Source organism: Anolis carolinensis, unplaced genomic scaffold (assembly GCF_035594765.1).
Source record: "Anolis carolinensis isolate JA03-04 unplaced genomic scaffold, rAnoCar3.1.pri scaffold_8, whole genome shotgun sequence".
Lineage (NCBI taxonomy): Eukaryota > Metazoa > Chordata > Lepidosauria > Squamata > Dactyloidae > Anolis > Anolis carolinensis.
The window spans coordinates 17,984,095-18,008,727 of record NW_026943819.1 but is presented as its reverse complement, the minus strand read 5'-3'; the positions used below and the strand labels follow the sequence as shown (position 1 = coordinate 18,008,727).

Here is a 24,633-nt window from a genome sequence, read left to right as displayed (position 1 = left end):
TAAGAACTGTTGATGATGGAGTGCCTTGGGGTCTTTCATTCAGGTGATCACCTAAGTCAAAGGTGACTTGTTGGCAGCTAAGAATAATCACAATAAAGGACTAAATTAACACAAGAGATTATTTGATGAATAGGAAAAGCCTTGGTGCTCCTTAAGGGGCCGATTTTTTTATGGAAGATACAGTAGTTGATCACAGTGCTAGGATTCTCAATCATGCTGCATTCCATCATTCCCCAGATCCGCATAGTTTTTCTAAGAGTTTGCTATGAGTAATTAGGAAAAGGAGCTGCACTTAATCTAGAATATATCAGCTCCATAGCAGAACTGGGGCTGTAGGAGAGACAGGTCACGGTTTCATTTGTCCCTTTCTGAAATCAATCTATTTATGATATTGATGTACCACCGAACTGCCAGTGCCCTCTTTATTCCATTGCTTCTTCCCACCCTAGCATCCATCTTCTAATTGCCAGACAAGACCTCCTTAGATATAGTAGGCTGCTGAGAAATGTAAATTGAGAAGCAGGCTCCCTTTTATAATCAGCAGGGATTAAAATGCACACACAATCTCCCAAGCCTCCTATTTATTGTGGAAATTCAAGGGGCAGATCGGGGTAGTGGATGGAAACACAGGACATTAGTGAGAAAGAAAAATAAATGAATCTCCAACTGTTCGTTGATGAAGTGAGATCGTATTGAACTAAGCCGCAATGTAAACTTTATTAAAGGTCACACTAATGAATAGCTTAATTCTAGAATTATAAATTAGCTCATGTGGTTTTTGCTTTGTGGGGAACTGTGCTCTTCTGGATCTAACCATCCCGCAAATGCATGGCCGTAGATGCATCGCGAGAGAAAATAAGTGGAGACAATATGCCTATGCTTCCATCTGCTGGTTCGCATAATTCATTGCAACCCAGATATGCTGCTTAATTCTTCCCCATAGAAATGTCTTTACTGGAAATAGGAAGGTTTGCTGGTCTTTATTGTCATGTGTGAAAACCATCCAGTAGATATGTCAATTCCATATTGTCCAAAAATGTCATTCTACATGCATCGTGCAAGTTTCACTTGCTTATGTCTCCAACAGGTCTTTAAGGGGAATGTATAACATTCAGGCCATCTCTACCTTTTGGAATAATCTTGGTCAGCCCTATCATTTGACATAACAGGGCAAATGCTTTTGACTATGAGCCAGAGTGGCATCTCACAAGTTCTTCCTCTTGAAATCTTTGCTCATTTTGGAGGACAAGCCTGTGTGTTGTAAAAGGCCGGTCCTGTATCCTCTAACATGGACTATTGCTTTACAGTGTGGTAAAGGACTTAAAACAGCGTTTCTCAACCTGGTGGTTGGGACTCTGGGAAGGTCACGAGGGGGCATCATAGGGGTCACCAAATACCACCAGAAAACACATTTTTCTGATGGTCTTAGGAAAACCTTTAGCAAAGAAGGCTGAAGATCTCTCCGCCTCTTTGGCCCAGTTCTATCCTTGGTGGGATTCAAGGGGCTCTTTGATTGTAGGTCAGTGATGGCCAACCTATGACACGCATGTCAGCACTGATACGCTTTGTCATTTTTGCTGACATGCTGCCGCATGCAGATTGATTGGATGACTAATGTCTTTTGTGGACAAATTTGGTGTGATTTGGTCCAGTGGTTTTGTAGTTTACTCCATGGGAATTATGCACATTAGTAAGGTAAAGGTTTTCCCCTGACGTTAAGTCCAGTCATGACCAACTCTGGGGGTTGGTGCTCATCTCCATTTCTAAGCCAAAGAGCCGACATTGTCCATAGACACCTCCAAGGTCATGTGGCCGGCATGACTGCATGGAGTGCCGTTACCTTCCCGCTGGAGCGGTCCCTATTGATCAACTCACATTTGCATGTTTTCTAACTGCTAGGTTGGCAGGAGCTGGGGCTAACAGCGGGCACTCATTCCGCTCCCGGGATTTGAACCTGGGACCTTTCGGTCTGCAAGCTCAGCAGCTCAGTGCTTTAACACACTGCGCCACCACCAGGGGCCCATTATGCACATTACATACACACACACACACACATATATATATATATATATATACACACACACACACATACACACACACACACACACACTAGCTGTGCCAGGCCATGTGTTGCTGTGGTGAAGTATGGTGGTATGGGAAATAAAGTATTGAGGTATTGGTGGTAGTTAAGGTAAAGGGTTAAGGTTTTCCCCTGACTGAGCTTAGCCTTCTAACTGGCAGCAATTGGATAAAAACAATTCTTCCTCTCCCTCTAATTAGGACTTTATTTTTCTTTTCTTTTTGTTGTATGAACGTAGAGGCATGGATGAGAGGTTGTGGTGCCAAGTTTAGTGTTTCTGGGACATGTAGTTTTGTTGTTTTGTCCTAGGCCGAAATTTCATCAGCGTGGAAATTGCAAGAGGTACCATAGATTGTTGTACATGGAAATAATGGTAGTAAATAGTTTTTGCTTTATTAAATACAGTTATATATTACAATTATATATTTTTGTTATTTAAGCTATATATATTGTGAAATTATGGGTTTTTTTCTCAAAGTGACACACCACCCAAGTCATGCTAGGTTTTTTGGTGAATTTTGACACACCAAGTGCAAAAGTTTGCCCATCATTGTTGTAGGTGAACTATAAATCTCAGCAACTACAACTCCCAAATGTCAAGGTCTATTTTCCCCAAACTCCACCAATGTTTACATTTGGGCATATTGAGTATTCATGCCAAGTTTGGTCTAGATCCATCATTGTTTGAGTCCACAGTGCGCTCTGGATGTAGGTGAACTACAACTCCAAAACTCAAGGTCAATGCCCACCAAACCCTTCCGGTAGTTTCTGTTGATCATGGGAGTTCTGTGTCCCAAGTTTGGCTCAATTCCATCATTGGTGAAGTTCAGAATGCTCTTTGATTGCAGGTGAACTATAAATCCCATCAATTACAACTCCCAAATGGCAAAATCAGTCCCGTCCCCCCAGCCCCACCAGTATTCAAATTTGGGCATATTGGGTATTTGCGCCAAATTTGGTCCAGTGAATGAAAATACATCCTGCATATTTACATTATGATTCATAACAGTAGCAAAATTACAGTTATGAAGTAGCAACTAAAATAATTTTATGGTTGGGGGTCAACACAACATGAGGAACTGTATTAGGAAGGTTGAGAACCACTGACCTAAAGGCAGATTCAGCTGCCAGTCCATTCAGCCTCTGTATATCAAATAGAAATAGGCACATCTTTTGTTCCAGGCAGCAAAATGTCTTGAGAGGACCTTGCAACCAGGACAATATTCTCTATTTTCATGTGTGATATTTTCTCCCATCCACCCTCCTATCTCACCCTGACTTAATAGTCTGTGACATACATATATGCCCTGGAAAAATTAAAAGATGCTATCAGCCTTTCCCTCCAGAAAAAACAAAATTTAGAACAGGAGAAATCAGGTACCTTATTACATTAAACAGCTATATCAAAGGCTTTCTAAGACATCAACGGAAACTGCTGTAGGGAAGGATTTCTGCCACTATTTGTCAGCTTTTCAAGGGAAATAGTGGGAAAGAGAGGAAAGAAAAAAAAAGATGGAAGTCAAGTAACATTTGGAAGCAGTAATTCCACCGGAAACCTTGGACTGCTGTTGCAAAGGAAAAATTCAAAGGCTGGAAAGAGTAGGTCAATATCTGGAGGAGATAAAAGGCAGCGGAGAAATGGGCTGATCGCTATTCAGATCTTGTGCAGTCCCACCTTCCAGAAAGGGTAATTAAAGCCACATGCTAATTAACATGTACTTTGCTCCCAATCAGAAGCATCCTTTGCAGAAAAGAAGGGACCTAAAAGAGGCTGGGAGAAAATGGGCTCTTACTTGTGGATCTAACTAATAATTGGACCCAATCTTTGAGACTTTGAGTAATTTAGAGAAGGGGGGAAATAGAAAAAGAAGGGGGTGAAAGGGAGAGAGGGGGGATAGGATTATTTTAATGGTTAGGTGCCAAAGTGTCCAACCTTTTCATCAACTACACTGTATTCATGCTGGCCTCGTGCACAAATGGAGTCATAGGCTATGTAGGATTGTAAGGGATTTGTAGCCACTTCTAGATTGAGGACAGTTATTGAAACAGAGCTGAAGGTCATGCTGGTCATTAGGGTTGGGCAAAAAATTCGAATCCTTCTGATGTCGTATCCAATTCGTATGTTTTGTCACTTTTGAACCGTGTTTTGAAGAAGGTTACCCTGTCATATGTATCCCACGATATCGAACCCTTGATTGCCAATTTTTCGAATGGTGTCGAATGTTTCGGAGGGGGCAAGCATTTACAAAGGGCTCCTGGACTACTTGACTGCTTATGGGGCGCTTTAAACCAGTTTTCAGAACAAGCGGAGGGAGGTCTGGGCGTCCTGGAGTGCTTGGCTGCTTGCTATTGGGGCTCTTAATCCGGTTTGCAGAACAAGCGGAGGGAGGTCTGGGTGTCCTGGAGTGCTTGGCTGCTTGCTATTGGGACTTTTAATCCGGTTTTGGTGAGCTATCAGTGTTAAATGTGTTCTACCACTGTACCAAGTTTGAAGAAGATAGCTCAAAAAATGAGGGCAGGAGAGTCCTGTAAAGTCTCCCCCCCAGTGCTGTTTTTTTTGGCCACTGTGCATGCGCGTCCGCCATTAACAAATTACTTTTGAAATTAATGAATTTTCGTTAAATTTCGAAATTTTTTAGGGCAAAATTCGGAAATGACATCAGAAACGAAACGCTAGCGCCCCCTACTTTTGAAGCGAGTTTAGAATCAATTTTTTCATGGAGCATTCAAGCCTACTGGTCATGCATCCCAGTTTTCCTGAACTTCCATTACAACCCAAATCCAAGATAAAACCTATAAACCAATGATGGGCAACCTTTTGCGCTTGGTGTGTCAAAATTCACCAAAAAACCTAGCATGACTTGGGTGGTGTGTCACTTTGAGAGAGAAAAAAACATAATTCCGCAATAGGTATAGTTTAAATAACAAAAATATATAATTGTAATATACAACTGTATTCAATAAATCAAAAACTATTTACTACCATTATTTCCATGTACAACCATCTATGGTACCTCTTGCAGTTTTCATACTGATTTCTCTCTATTCTAGTTTCAATTTAGTCATGAGCAATGAATAATGTAATAATAATATAATAGTAATAATATGATAATATACTACAATAATAGAATAAGAATAGGAATATATATATATATATATATATATATATATATATATATATATATATATATATATTGCATAAATCCCATGGAGTAAACAACAAAACCACTGGACCAAATCATACCAAATTTGGCCACAAAAGACATAGTCATCCAATCAATCTGCATGCAGCAGCATGTCAGCAAAAATGGTCAGGCATATAAGTGCTGACACGCGTGTCATAGGTTGGCCATCACTGCTATAGACCATCACAATTAGAGTTAGAACCACTGAATCTATTTTGAAGAGGATGTGCTGTTTTAATAGTAATTTTTAAAAAACCAAGAATCTGCATCAGAATGTATGATTTGTAACTTTACAGTCTCATAGCTGTCGCCCTAATAGGACACACAACCCTTCTTGTAAATCGTGGATGATTGTGTCCTATGTGATGCCTTGTTTACAATGGGAATTCCTATTGAATCTCCTAATATTCTGGTGTTACATAGCACTCTGGTGGCCACTGTAAAATGAGATTCATGGCACATTAATCCAGCTGTTGGCTCTGTTTGCACAACTCCCAAGTTTTGAAGGAATGGCAAAATATCATGAATCATCATCATTATTGTCATCATCATAACAAAGTTTTGAAGTGTTGACCCAGTGTTCAACAACCGACTGAATGGACCAACCTTCACTGTAATTGCCAATAAGATTGAGGCCTGCAAGCAAAACACTTGCTAAGACACATTGATAATTTGGGTCCTGATTATCCTATTAGTTTTTAGAACACCCTTTGGCTCCCCAATGTTAACTGTCTGCTTCACTTCTTTCCAGATGGATAGAAGTGAGTTCCAGCAGGATTCAGTTCTGAAGCAGCTGGAGGTACTCAAAGAAGAAGAGAAGGAGTTCCAGAAGGTACGTGCTTACAGAATCTGGACTGCTCATTCTTTTTAGTTAGCGGTTATATGCAAATAATAGCTAACTAAAAAGAACCCATCATGCAAAACTCTGTCTCTTCTCCCAGCTATAGAACTGCTGCTGAGGTTTGAGTGGATACCATTTCCTCTCCTACCATATTTAATAAACTGCTTTGACAATGTGTTCTGGGTGCTTGGAAGATGCCTGAGAGTGTGGATGTATAATCAGGAGGAACTGGACATCTCCTTCTGCAATTCCAAAATAGGATATGTGCACATAAAACTTCAGGATTCTGGCCTATGTCTCGTCCCATGAGAAATAAATCCTTGTGTGCACCTCTCCATGTGCTTGAGCGAATATTTCAAGTCTGAAAGGTTTATTTTTCCTACAGCACAATTTAATATAAATCAACTCTGAAATATTATAATTGTGCTTTTCCTGTATAAAGAAGGGGGTTAGACTGAATGGCCCTCTAGGATCCTAAGCCAGCCTTTAGTAAGACCCAAGGTAAAGGGAATGGTGGGAGTAAGAGGGTGCATCTACATTGTAGAAGAAATGCAGTTTCATAGAATCATAGAATCATAAAATAGAGTTGGAAGAGACCTCATGGGCCATCCAGTCCAACCCCCTGCCAAGAAGCAGGAAATCACATTCAAAGCACCCCCGACAGATGGCCATCCAGCCTCTGCTTAAAAGCCTCCAAAGAAGGAGCCTCCACCACAGTCCGGGAGAGTGAGTTCCACTGCGGAACAGCCCTCACAGTGAGGAAGTTCTTCCTAATGTTCAGGTGGAATCTCCTTTCCTGTAGTTTGAAGCCATTGTTCCACGTCCTAGTCTCCAGGGCAGCAGAAAACAAGCTTGCTCCCTCCTCCCTATGACTTCCCCTCACATATTTGTACATGGCTATCATATCTCCTCTCAGCCTTCTCTTCTGAAGGCTAAACATGCCCACTTCTTTAAGCCGCTCCTCATAGGGCTTGTTCTCCAGACCTTTGATCATTTTAGTTGCCCTCCTCTGGACACATTCCAGCTTGTCAACATCTCCCTTCAAGTAGTTTGACACTACTTTCTTTCTTGGCGCTTTCTGTGGCAGCTTTCCTCCTCCTTCTCCAAAGGGACAACAGCCTTGTGGTGGGGATGAAGGAAGGGGCTCCAGGGGCAGAATGAATGCAGCCTGGCATCTCTGGAACTGCTATGGCTCAAGGCTAGGGAGTAGCCCTGGGATTTGTACTTTTGCCATTTTGACCATCCTCTAACACTGCTTGGCCACAACTAGTCATGAAATGTTGGAAGCTATGATTGCAGTCTGAGTTTGCTAAACCTTTCCCATTTCTTCCAGGATCCCACAAATGGCTACTACAGTGTGAATACTTTCAAGGAGCACCACTCCACCCCGACCATCTCTCTTTCGGGCTGCCAGCCAGACATGAGGCCTGCCAACAAGCAGCGTGTGCCCACCGGCATGTCCTTCACCAACATCTACACCACGCTGAGTGGGCAGAACCGGCTCTATGACTACAGCCAGCGCTTCGTCTTGGGCATGGGGAGCAGCTCCATTGAGCTGTGCGAGCGGGAATTCCAGCGGGGCTCCATGAGCGACAGCAGCTCCTTTCTGGACACGCAGTGCGACAGCAGCGTCAGCAGCAGTGGCAAGCAGGATGGCTACGTACAGTTTGACAAGGCTAGCAAGGCCTCAGCCTCGTCTTCCCATCACTCGCAGTCCTCCTCTCAAAACTCAGACCCCTCCCGACCACTGCAGAGGAGAATGCAGACCCATGTGTGAACGGGGGAAGAGGACAGGACTGGAAATGGAGAAGGCTGGGAGGGAAAGCAGGATGGGTCAGGACAGACCACCCAAGGGAGCTGGTTATCGTAGTCAGCCATCCTGAAGCCCTGCCCTGCTCTGCCTGCAAGTGGGGGGCCTGCTGGACATCTGCCCGTTCCGGATGGGGTGGAGGCTGTTCTCTCATTTTATTTGCATTCGGGTGGCTTTTAATTCCCAAAGGCTTTCTTCCGCCTCTCCCCTTTCTTTAGAGTCAGACATACAAGGTGGTGGGAGCAAGAAGAAGCCTGTACTGCTGATAAATCTGTCCACGCAAAGATTTGTAGACCTTCCTCCCTAGACCCTTTGACCACTATTAAGCAGGTGGGGAGAATCCACAACAGCTGAACCCAAACTAATTTTAAGCACAAGGTCTGTTTTCTTCCTGTAGCAGGCTGGTTTTAGGGGAATGGGAGTACAGAAAGGCAAGACCAAGACACTTAAGTGTTCTTTTGTGCAATGCATTGCAGAGGAAGGCCAGACTTTTAAACTCAACTCCAGAAGAGTACAGATATCCACAGTCTTTAGTGGGACACTAGGAACACCTGCTTCCCCCCTTTCATTTCAAGTAAGATGACCTGCCTGGCCACAAAATGTCTTGAGACAGGACATGGTCTTCCTGTTGACCAGCCATTTTATACTTCTCAGCTCCTTCAGTGCAGAGCGCTTTCTATTCGAGCTGAGGAGGACAGCCATAAATGCTACCTTTCTAATAATCCTCTCATGGTGGTTGCTTCATGGAGTCAAGAGGATTGGTGCTCCTAGTGGTTTCCCCCACTTCCTCTTCATTTATGATATCACTTCTGGACTGTGGACATTTCAAAGACGGTCCACCTGCAAAGTTGTGAAGTACAACAGCCAACTCTTCTTCCCAATGCTTTAGCCCCATTTGCAAAACTCCAAACCCGCCTCCCCCCCCCAAAATGTGTTCTTCAAGCAACCTCAAAGAGTGCGGCTTCATTTAAGGAAGTTCTATGTGAGAGGGTGGGAAGGGAACAGCCATTGGTGTAACTTAATGTACACTCTGAATTTGAGTATTTTTATTTTTTTTTTCTTTCCCTTTTTGTTTGGTGTTTAGTGTTCATAATATTACAGTGTGTCCTTGGACTAAAAAAAAAACAGTTGGAGTTGCGAACTTTTAAAGAGTTGCGTCTCAGCAGAACACACATTGCCAGACACACACTTACATGCACAACAAGAATACTGTCAGGTGCAAGGAACTGGTGGTAGATGGAGGACTGAGCTAAACCTGAGAGCCATGTGACAATCAGAAAAGGCACACCGGGAGTGGGAGACTGAGAGCCAACACAGAGCATTTTTCTTTCTGCCTCTTGTGTATTTCTGTCCCCTTCCTCTTACCGTGTCTCTTCTTCCGCCTCCATCAGTAGCACAACTGGAAGATTAATACAATAATTGTTACAAGCGCTTATGTAGTGGGCTCATTTGAAAGTTCGCCAAATGGAAGATTCTCATTCCAAAACAAACATGACACAAGCATTTCATGCCAAAGGCAACATCTGGAAGCCAATTCAGTGCTTTACGTGGGCTAAATATAAACAGGCAAGAAAAGCAAGTCAAGAAATCATCCGTAGTAGCAGACATTCAGAAGCCAAGTAGCTCCTGCATGGTCACCACTGCTCTCTCAATTGTTTCCATCTGTCATGTTGTAAATGGTTACCAAACAGTCCAATAGTATAGGGAAGGTGGGGCAGTCAACTTCCATCACTCCAAGCCAGGACGGAAATGGAGTGAGATGCTGGAGAAATTGGTTTTTTCCCTCTCTAGTGGGACCTGAATGTACAATTTGACTTCCTTCTTACATGACATTTGCAAATTGTAATTGTCGAAGGCTTTCATGGCCAGGATCACAGGGTTGTTGTATGTCTTTCGGGCTGTGTGGCCATGTTCCGGAAGTATTCTCTCCTGACGTTTCGCCCACATCTATGGCAGGCATCCTCAGAGGCTGTGTGTCCATGCCACACAGCCTCTGAGGATGCCTGCCATAGATGTGGGCGAAACGTCAGGAGAGAATACTTCCGGAACATGGCCACACAGCCCGAAAGACATACAACAACCCTATTTCCAAATTGTTCTAGTCTTCTTTGGGCATCAATTGTACAGGCTTACTATTACACATAACAAGCAATGAATCATGAAGTATGTTCCACTCAAACTACAGTAGTTTTTTTCATGTCAGGAGTGACTTGAGAAACCGCAAGTTGCTTCTGGTGTGAGAGAATTGGCCATCTGCAAGGACGTTGCCTGGATGCTTTACCATTCTGTGGGAGGCTTCTCTCATGTCCCTGCATGGGAAGCTGGAGCTGACAGACGGGATCTCATCCCGCTCCCCAGATTTGAACCGACAACCTTTTGGTCAGTAGTCCTGCCAGCACAAGGGTTTAACCCACTGCACCACCAGGAGCTCCTGACTACAGAAGTATAATGCTCTTTTTCTGTTTTAACTACCATGGTTTCATCCTGCTGAATTGGCAGATTAAGGAGGAGCATTTAGAGTCTCATGGCTCATATTTCAGGATTCTACAGGATGGAATCATAGCAGTTTGAGTGGAATGACAATGCCATAACTGTGTTTCATAGAACTTTTCCAAACTGTTAATGCAACCCCCTTGCAAGTGATGGAAAGCTATCCAGATGCAAAGGAGGTTTACTAAGTAAGTCAGCTTATTCAAGTAGAAAGAGATGAGCCAGAGGCCTTTCTCAATGTCCCAGCCTAGTTCATCATATCTTTATCATCATTGCATATCACTTGGGAATCCATGTGGGCCTCGGCAACAAGTTTATAAGGGCTGCATAAGTCTTGTAAATCTTGAGATTTTAGGAGCAAAATATGACAGGGATGACTTGACGTAATGTCATAGGGAGTTAGCTCTGATGATGTTTTTAACCATGACACATTAAACATCAATCACAGATGCAAAGGGTATTGCATTCAAATAAAAATGCTGTATCTCAATAATGAGGAATATATACCCACACTGTTCAGGTCAACACACTTGCATGGAACTTTTGCACCCTCACCCAGAGAGCGAGCAGAAAGGATCCAGGCAAAGGAAATTGGAAATAGCATGTCCGTGTTGTTAAGAGAGAATTAAGTCTATTTCCATTCCCTTATTTTGTTGTTACTAAACACATATACTGAAGACAAGAACTTTAGATAAACTTCATCAGAAGAATCAAAAACTGGATAGTGTTAGAGCGGGAGGTCATACAAGGACGTTCTAATGAGATTTTCAACAGAGCTTATGATGCATGAATAACCCAAAGTGTGGCTTTGGGCTTTATCTCAGACTCCTGTTATATTATTGATAGACATGAAAGAGAACAGAAGGTGAATAGAAACATCACAAAAATTGAGTGGACAGACTGTTGTGGAAATGAATTGATCATGTTGTGTTCCCATGGGGGGGAAAAAAACTCCTCTCCAGAAGGAATCCTGGTTCTACCTATTTTCACAGCAGAAGCCTCCTGTATACAAGTGGCGGATGCCTAGTAGTCATGAAGCTCATGTCTACTCCTTCCTACTCCTTTGGCCAGTTTCATTTGGTGGGTGGGTGTGTTAAAATGCATTTTAGATCAATTAGATACATGTATTTATTTATTTATTTATTTGCAGCATTTATATTCCGCCCTTCTCACCCCGAAGGGGACTCAGGGCAGATCACATTACACATATAGGCAAACATTCAATGCCTTTTAACATAGAACAAAGACAAACAAACATAGGCTCCGAGCAGGCCTCGAACTCATGACCTCCTGGTCAGAGTGATTCATTGCAGTTAATTGCAGCTGGCTTGCTCTCCCGCCTGCGCCACAGCCCGGGCCCAGTGTGGGTATACATATCAAAAGTGTGGGTATACATATCAACATTATCTTGATGGCCATGTAATATTGTACTTCAAAAGAAGATGTTTAAAGTACAATTCTAGTGGAGCAGGGATTGTAAAGGTAAGAACTGTTGAGCATCAGCTGCACCTTCAGGATTATCTATGCTCTTAGTTGCAATGTTCACAAAACAAATAATTAGTCTTGAATGGGCAATCAAAGTTACAATACTGTAGATCTACAAAGACCTGTTGGAAATGCAACTCTCTAGAATGGGTTAGAGCAACACGACTGCCTGCATTGTTGATAGTCCTGGAAGAGACTGTCAAGTTAAGTATTTACACTTTGAAATTTACCACTTCTGCAGTGCCAGGCACCTTCCCTGAATCACTGGGTGGTGGGTGTCAACCAGACCATAAATCAGCATTCATTCTTCCAGTTGCAATGTCTGTGGCAAAATAAAGATTGAGCCTTCTGTGAAAAAAAAAACACACCAAATGCCACAAATCTTGTTTCAAGGTATGCCTGCTGGCTCCCAGAAGTTCCGATCTGCTTCATATTTTAATAATTCATATTTAAAGTAACTATTGGATGTGCATATATACTGACCACCACCCTACTTCAGCACAGGAATAGCAGAGGAATACAGGAAGCTGCTCTATATGGCCCTAAATCATTAATATATATCTTACTCCTTGAGAAAACATAAAAGCTTGTTTTCCCCAACTTGAATAAATCCATTAAGTCATTATTTTTGAATGATGAATCAACAGACTGGTGAATTCAGTTTGCTTCGAGGGCTTTATTCTGGTCAGGCCGGAAATAGATTGAACTGCATTAAAGTGAGCATAGGCCTTCTTCCCATTGAGCTACACATCGACCCAAAAGGTTTCCATCAGTGTATGTGAAAAGATGCTAGATGAAATCCTAAGAATTTTAGTGATTAATTATTTATTTACATTTATTTACAGTATTTATATTCCGCCTTTCTCACCCCGAAGGGGACTCAGGGCAGATCACATTATGTACATATAGGGCAAACATTCAATGCCCATAAACACATTGGACAGAGACAGAGACAACAGACAGACAGACACAGAGGCAATTCAACCTTCTCCTGAGGGGATGTTCGATTCTGGCCACAGGGGGGAGCAGCTGCTTCATCATCCACTCTGACGGCACTTCCTCATTCCAACATTGTAAATTAGTTAAACTTGCCTCCCCACTTTTATAAGTGGTACCTTATTTCGTACTTGATAGATGCAACTATCTTTCGGGTTGCTAGGTCAGCAACGAGCAGGGGCTATATTTTATTTTTATTGACGGGTGCTCACCCCGCCATGGGCTGGCCTCGAACTCATGACCTCATGGTCAGAGTGATTTATTGCAGCAGCTGTTTACCAGCCTGTGCCACAGCCCGGCCCCTTAATTGGGCCATTTACCTTTTCAGAGGTGAAAGGGCTAAAGTGCACAGTCCAGAGCCAATAGACAGCATTCACGATGCATGTAGCTAACTCCTTATTAAATGCTTCATTCGGTGAAAATGCTTCCTCCTCACAAAGCAGACAAAACTGGCATTGGCTTGACAGCTGTTTTCATTTTTTCTAACCAGCAATCAAGCAAGCTATTTAGGTCGACGCTCCTCAAAATCCCTGGATAATGGCCTCTGCTTTTAATTATTTGCCATGCCAGCTTCACTTCTAATTTTCCGAAACGGAAAAAACATTAAGCTAAGACAGGTGGATATAGTGTATGCTTGTGCCAGCCAAACGTTATTAGGCTTGGCCTCAATGGCAGAAAACAGGAGAACATATTATTATCATTATCATTAGGGTTCCAAATGGGAAAGACGGGAAAAGGTATCCTTGGCTATCCGAAACCTTTTGCAAAACACAGGCATTTACTGCCACCTTCTGCTCATTCGCTGGCATCCCAACTCCCTTCATCCTGAAAAACCTCCAAAGCCTTTTGGACCAACATTCTGGTGGCAGACCCTTCTTATTCTACCTCACACATAATTCATGAAGCTTGATTAATATGCAAATACTTGGCTGCTGATCAGCCCTCGCAAGCAAGCAATTAATGGTTTGTTCAGAGACCCAGCTGCTTGCCAGTACTCCCCCTCCGCTCTGTTTTTTCTTTAGTTTACTGTCTATGGCTGAAGCGTCTTCAGCCATCTGTTCATTAATATGTAACAAGCAACAGTGATAAGCAATTAAACTGGCTGCAAATTAACCAATTTGCTTGGGGAGCAGCCTTTTGAGCCCTTGTTTGTTTCATTAAACCTTAAATTCGTCAAGAATCCAGAGAAACGCAGGGCTGTGCATTACATTCAGAGCCCGATTGCAAGGGTTTTATTTTTTTCTCAAAGAGAAGAGGTTGCCCTATATTTCTATGAAAATGAAGAAAGGAAACTCTCAACCAACATTTGGGTGCAATCCACCGGCAACACTATAATTAGAGAAGTTTTTTGTGTGTGTCAGGAGTGACTTGAGAAACTGCAAGTCACTTCTGGTGTGAGAGAATTGGCCATCTGCAAGGACGTTGCCCAGGGGACACCCGGATGTTGATGTTTTACCATCCTATGGGAGGCTTCTCTGACGTCCCCGCATGGGGAGCTGGAGCTGATAGAGGGAGCTCATCTGCACTCTCCCCGTGTTGGATTCGAACCAGCAACGTTCAGGTTAGCAACCCAACCTTCAAGTCAGCAGTCCTGCTAGCACAAGGGTTTAACTCCCGCGCCACCGAGGGCTCCTATTAGAGAAGTATATACTGGTACATTGTAAGGACTTAATGTAAGACAGAATGAGGCAGATTCTAGGATTCTAGTTACAATCTACAACTGCTAGTGAGTGGTGCTTTTTATGAGTAATAGGACATTCATCAGTAGTCCCTTGCTTGCATTAAAGAAAGTTACTTTGAAATGTAGTTTTACTGAGTGACTCCTTTCATGCTTTTTCTTATAATAATAATAATAATAATAATAATAATAATAATAATAATAATAATAATAATAATTTTATTCTTATACCCCGCCCCATCTCCCCGAAGGGACTCAGGGCGGCTTACATGGGGCCAAGCCCGAATAGAACAATAAAAACAAGACAAGAAACCAATAAAACCAATAATCAAACCATAAAAACAAGTAATAAAAACCACATACAAGATAAAATGTTAAAATCATGAATAAGGTTCAAAGAATCTAGGCCAAAGTGCTAAGAGTGCAAATAAATCATAGAAGGTATTTTTCTTAGAAGGTATTTTTCTATATGTCATGAAAAGGGAACCTATTGATCCATAATTACAGAAATATTGTGCTGCCTTCAATCACATCTAATCATTTTTGGGTCATAATGGCCATCAAATTTAGCTGTTCCTCAATTCCTCAACCATATAAAACATCAGTGGCTCCCATTGGTGCAAATTCCTGGAATGCTAAATCGTGCTAATATTCACTGATAACAGTGTGGTCATTACATATTCTGTACTGACTATTTACAAAGAAGATCACTAAATGATGGGCAATTTTATTTACTAATAATTCAATTTGCAGTCTAGTAAACGGTTAAGTTGTGAGTCACACAAGTTGTCCTGTGCCCTTCCAAAGATACTTTCCCATTGCAAGTGCCAATGAAAGATTCAGCTCCCAGAACCATTGACTTTTGCTCAAGGAATGGAAAGGGACACAGTCTCAGAAAAATGTCTTGGGTTAACCTCTTTTTAATGTTCTTCTTTAAGACACAGTTTTCCATGCATACATTCCAACCCTCAAATACCTTTGTATTAGGAAGCATTACACACCATCAAGAAATGTATGTTGGATAAACAGGTGCTAATAAGGACAGAGCATTCAACCTTGGTTTAAAGACCTCCAAAGAAGAAGAGTCCACCACCATCTATTCCACTGTCTAATCACTCTGATGATAATAATAATAATAATAATAATAATAATAATAATAATAATAATAATAATAATAAAGAGAAGACCTGGCTATGGCTCACGAATGGGACACTGAAGGAGGAGACAGAAGGCCTGATCCTTGCAGCCCAGGAGCAAGCCATCAGAACAAATGCAATTGAGGCCAAGATCGAAAAATCAGCTGATGACTCAAAATGCAGATTCTGCAAGGAAGCTGATGAAACCATTTATCATATCCTCAGCTACTGTAAGAAAATCGCACAGATAGACTACAAACAGAGGCACAACTATGTGGCCCAAATGATTCATTGGAACTTATGCCTCAAGTACCACCTCCCATCAGTAAAGAACTGGTGGGATCACAAACCTGCAAAAGTATTGGAAAATGAGCACGCAAAGATACTGTGGGACTTCCGAATCCAGACCGACAAAGTTCTGGAACACAACACACCAGACATCACAGTTGTAGAAAAGAACAAGGTTTGGATCATTGATGTTGCCATCCCAGGTGACAGTCGCATTGATGAAAAACAACAGGAAAAACTCAGCCGCTATCAGGACCTCAAGATTGAACTTCAAAGACTCTGGCAGAAACCAGTGCAGGTGGTCCCGGTGGTGATGGGCACACTGGGTGCCGTGCCAAAAGATCTCAGCCGGCATTTGGAAACAATAGACATTGACAAAATTACGATCTGCTAACTGCAAAAGGCCACCCTACTGGGATCTGCACGCATCATCCAAAAATACATCACACAGTCCTAGACACTTGGGAAGTGTTCGACTTGTGATTTTGTGATATGAAATCCAGCATGTCTATCTTGTTTGCTGTGTCATACAATAAAATAATAATAATAATAATAATAATAATAATAATAATAATAATAATAATAACAACAACAACAACAACAACAACAACATCTTTAGTGGAAAGCTCTTTACTTGCAATTTGAAGCCACTGGTTAATGTTCAAGTTGCTGGAACAGCATAAAACAAACTCACTCCATCTTCTACAGGACATCCCTTAAAATATGTCAAGATGACCATTGTGTCACCTCTCTCTTTACTTCTCTAATAATACTTTTCAAAACCTTATCTCCTACTCACTTTTAAGAAGGAAGGAAAGAAGGTATATATTAATTATTACTATGAGTCCAGACACTATTCCTGCTTGCAGAAAATGCTGTTTTGCTGGGTTAATCTAATCCATTGTTTCTCAAACTGTGCTCCCCCAAGTGTTTTCGACTTCAGCTCCCAGAGATCCCAGCCAGCTTATCAGCTGTTAGGAATTGTGGGAGCTGAAGTCCAAAACACCTGGAGGAGCATGGTTTGAGAAACTCCAATTTAATCTAAAGCAAGACCTCATGAAGCATTCCATTATAAGGATACTAGCTGTGCCCGGCCACGCATTGCTGTGGCAAAGTGGTGGTGGTATTGGTTAAAAATTGTTGTGTAATTTTTATTTGACGTTATTTGTATTTTTTAATTAATTTTATTGTAAGTTATCTTTTTATTTATTATATTTTATTATTTTCTTGTATTATTTTTAGTTATTTTCTATTATAGTATTTTATTGTATTAATCTTTTAGTGTTTTTAATTATTTTTAGTGTTTTTTATTATTTTTATTGGGTTGCTAGGAGACCAAATTGGAGGAGCTTAGCCTTCTAACAATTGGATAAAAGCAATTATTCCTCTCCCTCTAATTAGGACTTTATTTTTCTATTCTTTTTGTTGTATCAACCTAGAGACGTGGATGATGGGTTGTATTGTCAAATTTCGAGGTGGGGGGGGGCTGTAGTTTTGTTGTTTTGTCGGTCGCCGTGATGCCATCACTCTTTTATATATATAGATTTTTTTTAATGCATCACCTTTAAAAACTTTCCAAATAGAAAATCCCTTTAAAGAAAACAGTGTCATCTCAAGACCGTCATAGTCTATGTAAAGCAGAATACATGGTCACACTATGGAGGCAATTGTGGAGTCTTTTCCATATGCATTTTAGAGGAAACATTTACATTGGGCATAGTTATTCCTTTCTGGTTTTTTTCTCCATTCAGCCACAGGGTGGCATTGCATACAAACTGCCAAGATCTCAAATACGTTTTTTTCACGTATGGGAGAGAAAAGGATGAACTTGTTTTCACCCTTTATTCGTGGTAGCAGAAGACTAATAATTGCACAAATGTACAGGTTGAGTGTCCCTTATCAGAAATATTTGGGATCAGGTTTTTTGGATTTTTTCCCTGACATTTGCATAGTGAACAGGGGAAAGAGGCTAGTCACGTATCCATTGCTAGCTGAAATTTAACTCAAAGAGCCCTTCTTTAGAAAGAGGAAAGAAGGAGGACTCCCGATAAAAAGTAGTTGTCCCACACGCTTCCCTGACTGTCAGCACACTTTCCACCCTTTTAAGAAAGTAGCCAGGAATGAAAGAGTAATCCTCAGGCTTTTTCAGTCTCTCTGCATCTCTATATTGCAGGTGGGAAGAAAAGCTGAATAAACATAGATTGCTAAAAGGCAACCGGTAAAAAATCATTAGCACTCAAGATGAGGTTGGACCCATTTTTGACTTTCAGGTTGACTATATGCCCTCTAAACCACTAAGCAATGCTATCGAAGTTTATTGTCAATACATATTCCATAGAAACACAACAGTGCTCCCGAGAAGCAACATTTTCAGGCGGCATTATGTGGCAATCTGCTTTCTTTTAAATTGTCAGCTTTATCTTTCAGCACATGAAAAGCAACACACTTTTTAATTAGAGAATGCCTGCTCATTATTGCCTGTTGGTTTTTAAACAGGGAAGCCATATCATGAAAGTAATTTAAATGGTTGCTGCATCTAGCTCCAGTTCAAGTCTACTCAACTGAACAGCCCACAGTGTTATGAGCCGATGAAACACAGAAGAGAAAAACTGACACATACCTTTTAAAACTGTCATTAAGGATCTAATGGTACTTTTGCACTTTTTCAGGTTCAAAGTTTCATTTTAAGTATAATAATAATAAGGTAAAAGTTTCCACTGACGTTAAGTCCAGTCGTGTCTGACTCTGGGGATTGGTGCTCATCTCCATTTCTAAGCCAAAGAGCCGGCATTGTCCGTAGACACCTCCAAGGTCATGTGGCCAGCATGACTGCATGGCGCACCCGCCGGAGTGGTACCTACTGATCTACTCACATCGGCATGTTTTCAAACTGCTAGGTTGGCAGAAGCTGGGGCTAACAGCGGGCGCTCACTGCACTCCCCAGATTTGAACTTGCGACCTTTTCTTCCGCAAGTTCAGCAGCTCAGCGCTTTAACATACTGTGCCACTGGGGATCCCTAATAATAATAATAATAATAATAATAATAATAAGAAGAAGAAGAAGAAGAAGAAGAAGAAGAAGAAGAAGAAGAAGAAGAAGGAAAAGCTGATAAGGAGAAGACCTGGCTGTGGCTCACGAATGGGACCCTGAAGAAGGAGACAGAAGGCCTGATTCTTGCAGCTCAGGAGCAAGCCATCAGAACAAAGGCAATTAAGGCAAAGATTGAAAAATCAGCCAATGACCCAAAATGCCGACTGTGCAAGGAAACTGATGAAACCATTGATCATCTCCTCAGCTGCTGCAAGAAAATCGCACAGACTGACTACAAACAGAGGCACAACCATGTGGCCCAAATGATTCATTGGAACTTATGCCTCAAGTACCACCTGCCAGCAGCAAAGAACTGGTGGGATCACAAACCTGCAAAAGTATTGGAAAATGAGCACGCAAAGATACTGTGGGACTTCCGAATCCAGACCGACAAAGTTCTGGAACACAACACACCAGACATCACAGTTGTGGAAAGGAAAAAGGTTTGGATCATTGATGTCGGCATCCCAAGTGACAGTCGCATTGATGAAAAACAACATGAAAAACTCAGCTGCTATCAGGATCTCAAGACTGAACATCAAAGACTCTGGCAGAAACCAATGCAGGTAGTCCCGGTGGTGATGGGCACATTGGGTGCCGTGCCAAAAGATCTCAGCCGGCATTTGGAAACAATAGACATTGACAAAATCACGATCTGCCAACTGCAAAAGGCCACCCTGCTGGGATCTGCACGCATCATCCAATAATACATCACACAGTCCTAGACACTTGGGAAGTGTTCGACTTGTGATTTTGTGATACGAAATCCAGCATATCTATCTTGTTTGCTGTGTCATAATAAAATAATGATAATAATTTATTTCTAGACCGCCTTCTCTCCCCAGAGGGACTCAGGGCGGTTAACATACATATAAATGGGAAACATTCAATGCCACAATTTCTTCATTAATATGAAAAGTATAAAATGACAATAACAATATAGGTAAAGGTTTCCTCTGACGTTAAGTCCAGTCATGTCTGACTCTGGGGGTTGGTGCTCATCTCCATTTCTAAGCCGAAGAGCCGGCATTGTCCGTAGACACCTCCAAGGTCATGAGGCCGGCATGACTGCACAGAGCGCCGTTACCTTCCCGCCGGAGTGGTACCTATTGATCTACTCACATCGGAGTGTTTTTGAACTGCTAGGTTGGCAGGAGCAATAACATATATGTTATAATAAAAATTCCCTGCCACATTAGAAAAAACAATAAATTTAAACAGTCGGTAAAAAGATTAAGTGTTTAACCTTAGGGTTTAGAAAGCTCTCATTGAACTGCATTGTATGAGTCAAAACTGAATTGAACTGCATTATATAAGTTTACACCGAACATGAGTTTCCAACTGCATTTGGCAGTTCCTATGCAATGCTGATTTCACCCATCTGAGGTTTTCAGTCCTAACCACTCTAGAATTCACTCCTTCCGCTCCCCATTTTGGATTTCAGCTTCCTTTTGGCTTCAAATGCCACAAATGACTTCCAGCAAACTGACTTCATTTTCATGTGGAAAGTCAGATAATGTCTAGCTGTGCTTAGTGTTATGATTTCATGTCTGAAAGTCATGGCTGGGATGATACATCAGGCCCTGGATTGAGATCACCAGCCAGGGAAGCTGTCAAGGGCTGGAAGGCAAGAAAAGGCCCATTAGTCTTTAGTTTGGTTCAAGAAGCTGGTAAAAGGCTTGTACATAGATAGATACACCAAAATCAATCCAAGCTGAGAAGCAGAGACCCTAAAATGGATTTTAAGGTGGGAAGGAACTTTGCTGTGGTGGCAGATCATTATTAACATCCCCTACTTTCCCTAGATCTTCACAAAACAAGAACACTGAAGACACCGCATTGGAGTAATAACCACAAGTTGAAGAAAGAAACCATCTCACTAAGATGAAAACAATGGAACAATAATAAATGAAATATTACAATTGAATAACAGAGTAGAAATACAATTTCTATCAAGTGAAGGGAAAAGATATAAGGTCCTATGAAGTGAACGCAAAGGTGTCTATAAGGTCTCCTATCACATCCAAAGCCTCCAGATCAAGTACAGTAGAGTCTTGCTTATCCAACATTCTGGATTATCCAACACATTTTTGTAGTCAATGTTTTCAATATATCATGATATTTTGGTGCTAAATGTGTAAATACAGTAATTACTACATAGCATTTCTGCGTATTGAACTACTTTTTCTGTCAAATTTGTTGTATAACATGATGTTTTGGTGCTTAATTTGTAAAATCATAACCTAATTTGATGTTTAATAGGCTTTTCCTTAATCCCTCCTCCTCATTATCCAACATATTCGCTTATCCAACATTCTGCCGGCCCGTTTAGCTTGGATAAGTGAGACTCTACTGTATAATTCATAGTAGTTTTAAGATTTGTGTCTTGCAGATTTTGAACAATGCCTTTTTTTAATTGTTGGAGACTGCTTTGAGTCCTGATCTGGGAGAAAGGCAGGATAGAAATAGAACAATGATAACACATTTCTATTAAAAATTGAACTTTGAAAAAAACAACTTTATACTACCATGCTTCTTTTATAAGAGAACACAGACCTCATTCAAAATAAGGTTTCTCTGACCACAGAACATTCCATCCTCTCCTAGTCCAATGTTTACTGTTTCTTTTGTTTCTTGCCTTGTAATGGAGAGCATTGATTGGGACTCTCCAAGCCAAATCAGGACATTAGGAGAGTATATACTGCCTGCTCCTGTTAGACTGGTTTTTAGTGGATTTTTTTTGGGTCATTTCATGCTTTATGTGGCAGTGGAATGTGTATAGCCACACACGTTTGTTTTGCATTAGAGTGTGAAAAGAATCATTTTGCACTGGAGTGTATCATACGGTAGATAGAATGACAGAACGTGACCTTTGTTAACATATTTAATAACCTTAGCATTCACATAGCACATACACTCTCTCTATGAGGAGCTATTCATATTGCGTACACGAGACATGCATTAGATGGGATCAAGTGAAAATCGTCTGCCACATATTATTAGCACTGGAGTGATATCTCATTAGCCTTCGACTTCCGGTTTGGCATTCTTCAACATTATGGTGCATTACCTGTGTTTATTACTGGGGTTTGAGTGGAAACATCCAGTCACATAAAGGCCTTTAAATAGGGAATGTACCCTCATCATTGAGCTATATATATATAAATGAGTGATGGCATCACGGCGACCAACAAAACAACAAAACTACAGGCCCCCCAACCTCGAAATTTGACAACACAACCCATCATCCACGCCTCTAGGTTGATACAACAAAAAGAAAAGAAAAATAAAGTCCTAATTAGAGGGAGAGGAATAATTGTTTTTATCCAATTGCTGCCAGTTAGAAGGCTAAGCTCTGCCCACTTGGTCTCCTAGCAACCTACTCAGCCCAGGGGACAGGCAGACTTAGGCCTCACTTAGGCCTCTTCCACACTGCCTATAAAATAGATTATCTGATTTGCACTGGATTATATGGCAGTGTAGACTCAAGGCCCTTCCACACAGCTACCGTGTTTCCCCAAAAATAAGACAGTGTCTTATATTATTTTTTACTCCCAAAGATGCACTAGGTCTTATTTTCAGGGGATGTCTTATTTTTCCATGAAGAAGAATTCACATTTATTGTTGAACAAAAAAATAAACATGTATTCTATACCGTACAGTAGTTGTCATCACAAACCAACATAACCAAACCAGACAAACTCTGACTTCTGTCAAGAATTTCTTGCTACTACCATTATTTCCATGTACAACTGGTATGTACATTTACCAATCCTGCATGCTCTGGTGTTTTGTTTGGTGGGCGCCGGGCATGCTTCCAAACAAAACCTTTGCTAGGTCTTACTTTTGGGGGAGGCCTTATATTTAGCAATTCAGCAAAACTGCTACTAGGTCTTATTTTTTGGGGATGTCTTATTTTAGGGGAAACAGGGTATATAACACATTTATATTCTTATATTATCTGCTTTGAACTGGATTATCTTGACTCCACACTGCCATATAATCCACTTCAGTGTGCATTTCATACAGCTGTGTAGAAGGGGCCTCATACTTCGCCACAGCAACACATGGCCGGGCACAGCTAGTTGAGCTATAAAAGGATTAATGTGAATGCTTTTTGGTATTGGTTAGCAATATCATAAAAGGAATTAAATGGATGCCATATCTGGATAGTTCCCATCAAGAGCCACTTTTCAGCTCAAACAAACCAACTTCATGCAGGACTGGGCTCTACAAGCCAATGGATACTCCACCACAGACATCAGAAGAGCTGCAAGGCCAAGAACAAGCCATGAGAGTCAAGACAAAGATCCACCCAGAGGAAAGGTGTTCTTACCATACATCAAGGGAACTACTGACCGCATAGGCAAATTGATGAAAAAGCACCACCTACAAACTATCTACAGACCCACAAAGAAAATCCAACAAATGCTACGGTCAGCGAAGGACAAGAGGGATCCTCTCTCTTCTGCAGGAGTCTACTGGATACCATGCAGCTGTGGACAAGTCTACATAGGGACCACCAAACGCAGCGCCCAAACAAGAGTCAAAGAACATGAGAGGCACTGCAGACTAATTCAACCAGAGAAATCAGCCATAGCAGAGCACTTGATGAACCAGCCTGGACACAGAATACTATTTGAGAACACAAAAATGCTGGACTATTCTAACAACTATCATGTCAGACTACACAGAGAAGCCATTGAAATCCACAAGCATGTGGACAACTTCAACAGAAAGGAGGAAACCATGAAAATGAACAAAATCTGGCTACCAGTATTACAAAACTCCAAAATCAAAACAGTAGATGGGAACCAACACAATAAGGGCTTGACTGAACAAAGGATGCCCCCAGGCAAGAGACAAAACATTTCCAATGCCAATTAGGGTGATTAACTGAAACATTAATGCTGGCTCCCAGTGACAAAGAACTCTTGCCACACCTTGGACTCTACACAGATATATATTCTTTCCTTTCCTTACTTAATTTATCCATACCTCACAACCTCTGAGGATGCCTGCCATAGATGTGGGCGAAACGTCAGGAGAGAATACTTCTGGAACATGGCCACACAGCCCGAAAGACATACAACAACCCTGAAACCAACTTCAGTTGACGAGCAGCTAAAAGGCAGACGTGAAAAGGTGACACACACATTTTTACATATCTGTTAGCCAGGCATGGACAAACTTCGGCCCTCCAGGTGTTTTGAACTTCAACTCCCATAATTCCTAATAGCCTAGCAACTGTAAGGAGTTGTGGCCGTTGAAGTCTAAAACATTTGGAGGGCCGGAGTTTGCCCATGCCTGTGTTAGACCTTTTAACAAAGTGCGGTACTGAGTATTGCACTTCTTTGGGCTTCTGGGGCCCTTTCACACTGTATAATTATAGTACTATGATTCCACTTCCCGTGCTGTGGTTCCATCCTGTAGAATCCTGGGATTTGTTGTTTGGCGAAGAGCTATAGAAAGTGCTATTATTTCTTCCAACTACAAATCTCAGGATTTCATAGGATGCAGCCAATGCAGTTAGAGTGGAATCAGATTGTGCTA

The 24,633-nt window shown here is 41.5% G+C and overlaps 1 protein-coding gene across 4 annotated transcripts in view; it reads left to right on the top strand.

Annotated features, from left to right (window-relative positions):
- Nucleotides 1-9,346, top strand: part of kirrel3 (kirre like nephrin family adhesion molecule 3) — a 960,216-nt gene extending 950,870 nt beyond the window's left edge. For all 4 annotated transcript variants that reach the window (XM_062960868.1, XM_062960866.1, XM_062960867.1 and 1 more), the window contains 2 exons: nt 6,017-6,097; nt 7,440-9,346. In XM_062960868.1, coding sequence (XP_062816938.1) covers nt 6,017-6,097; nt 7,440-7,883 — 525 coding nt within the window. In that variant the 3' untranslated portion in view covers nt 7,884-9,346. The remainder of the gene's footprint in view (nt 1-6,016; nt 6,098-7,439) is intronic.
- The last annotated feature ends 15,287 nt before the right edge of the window (nt 9,347-24,633 follow it).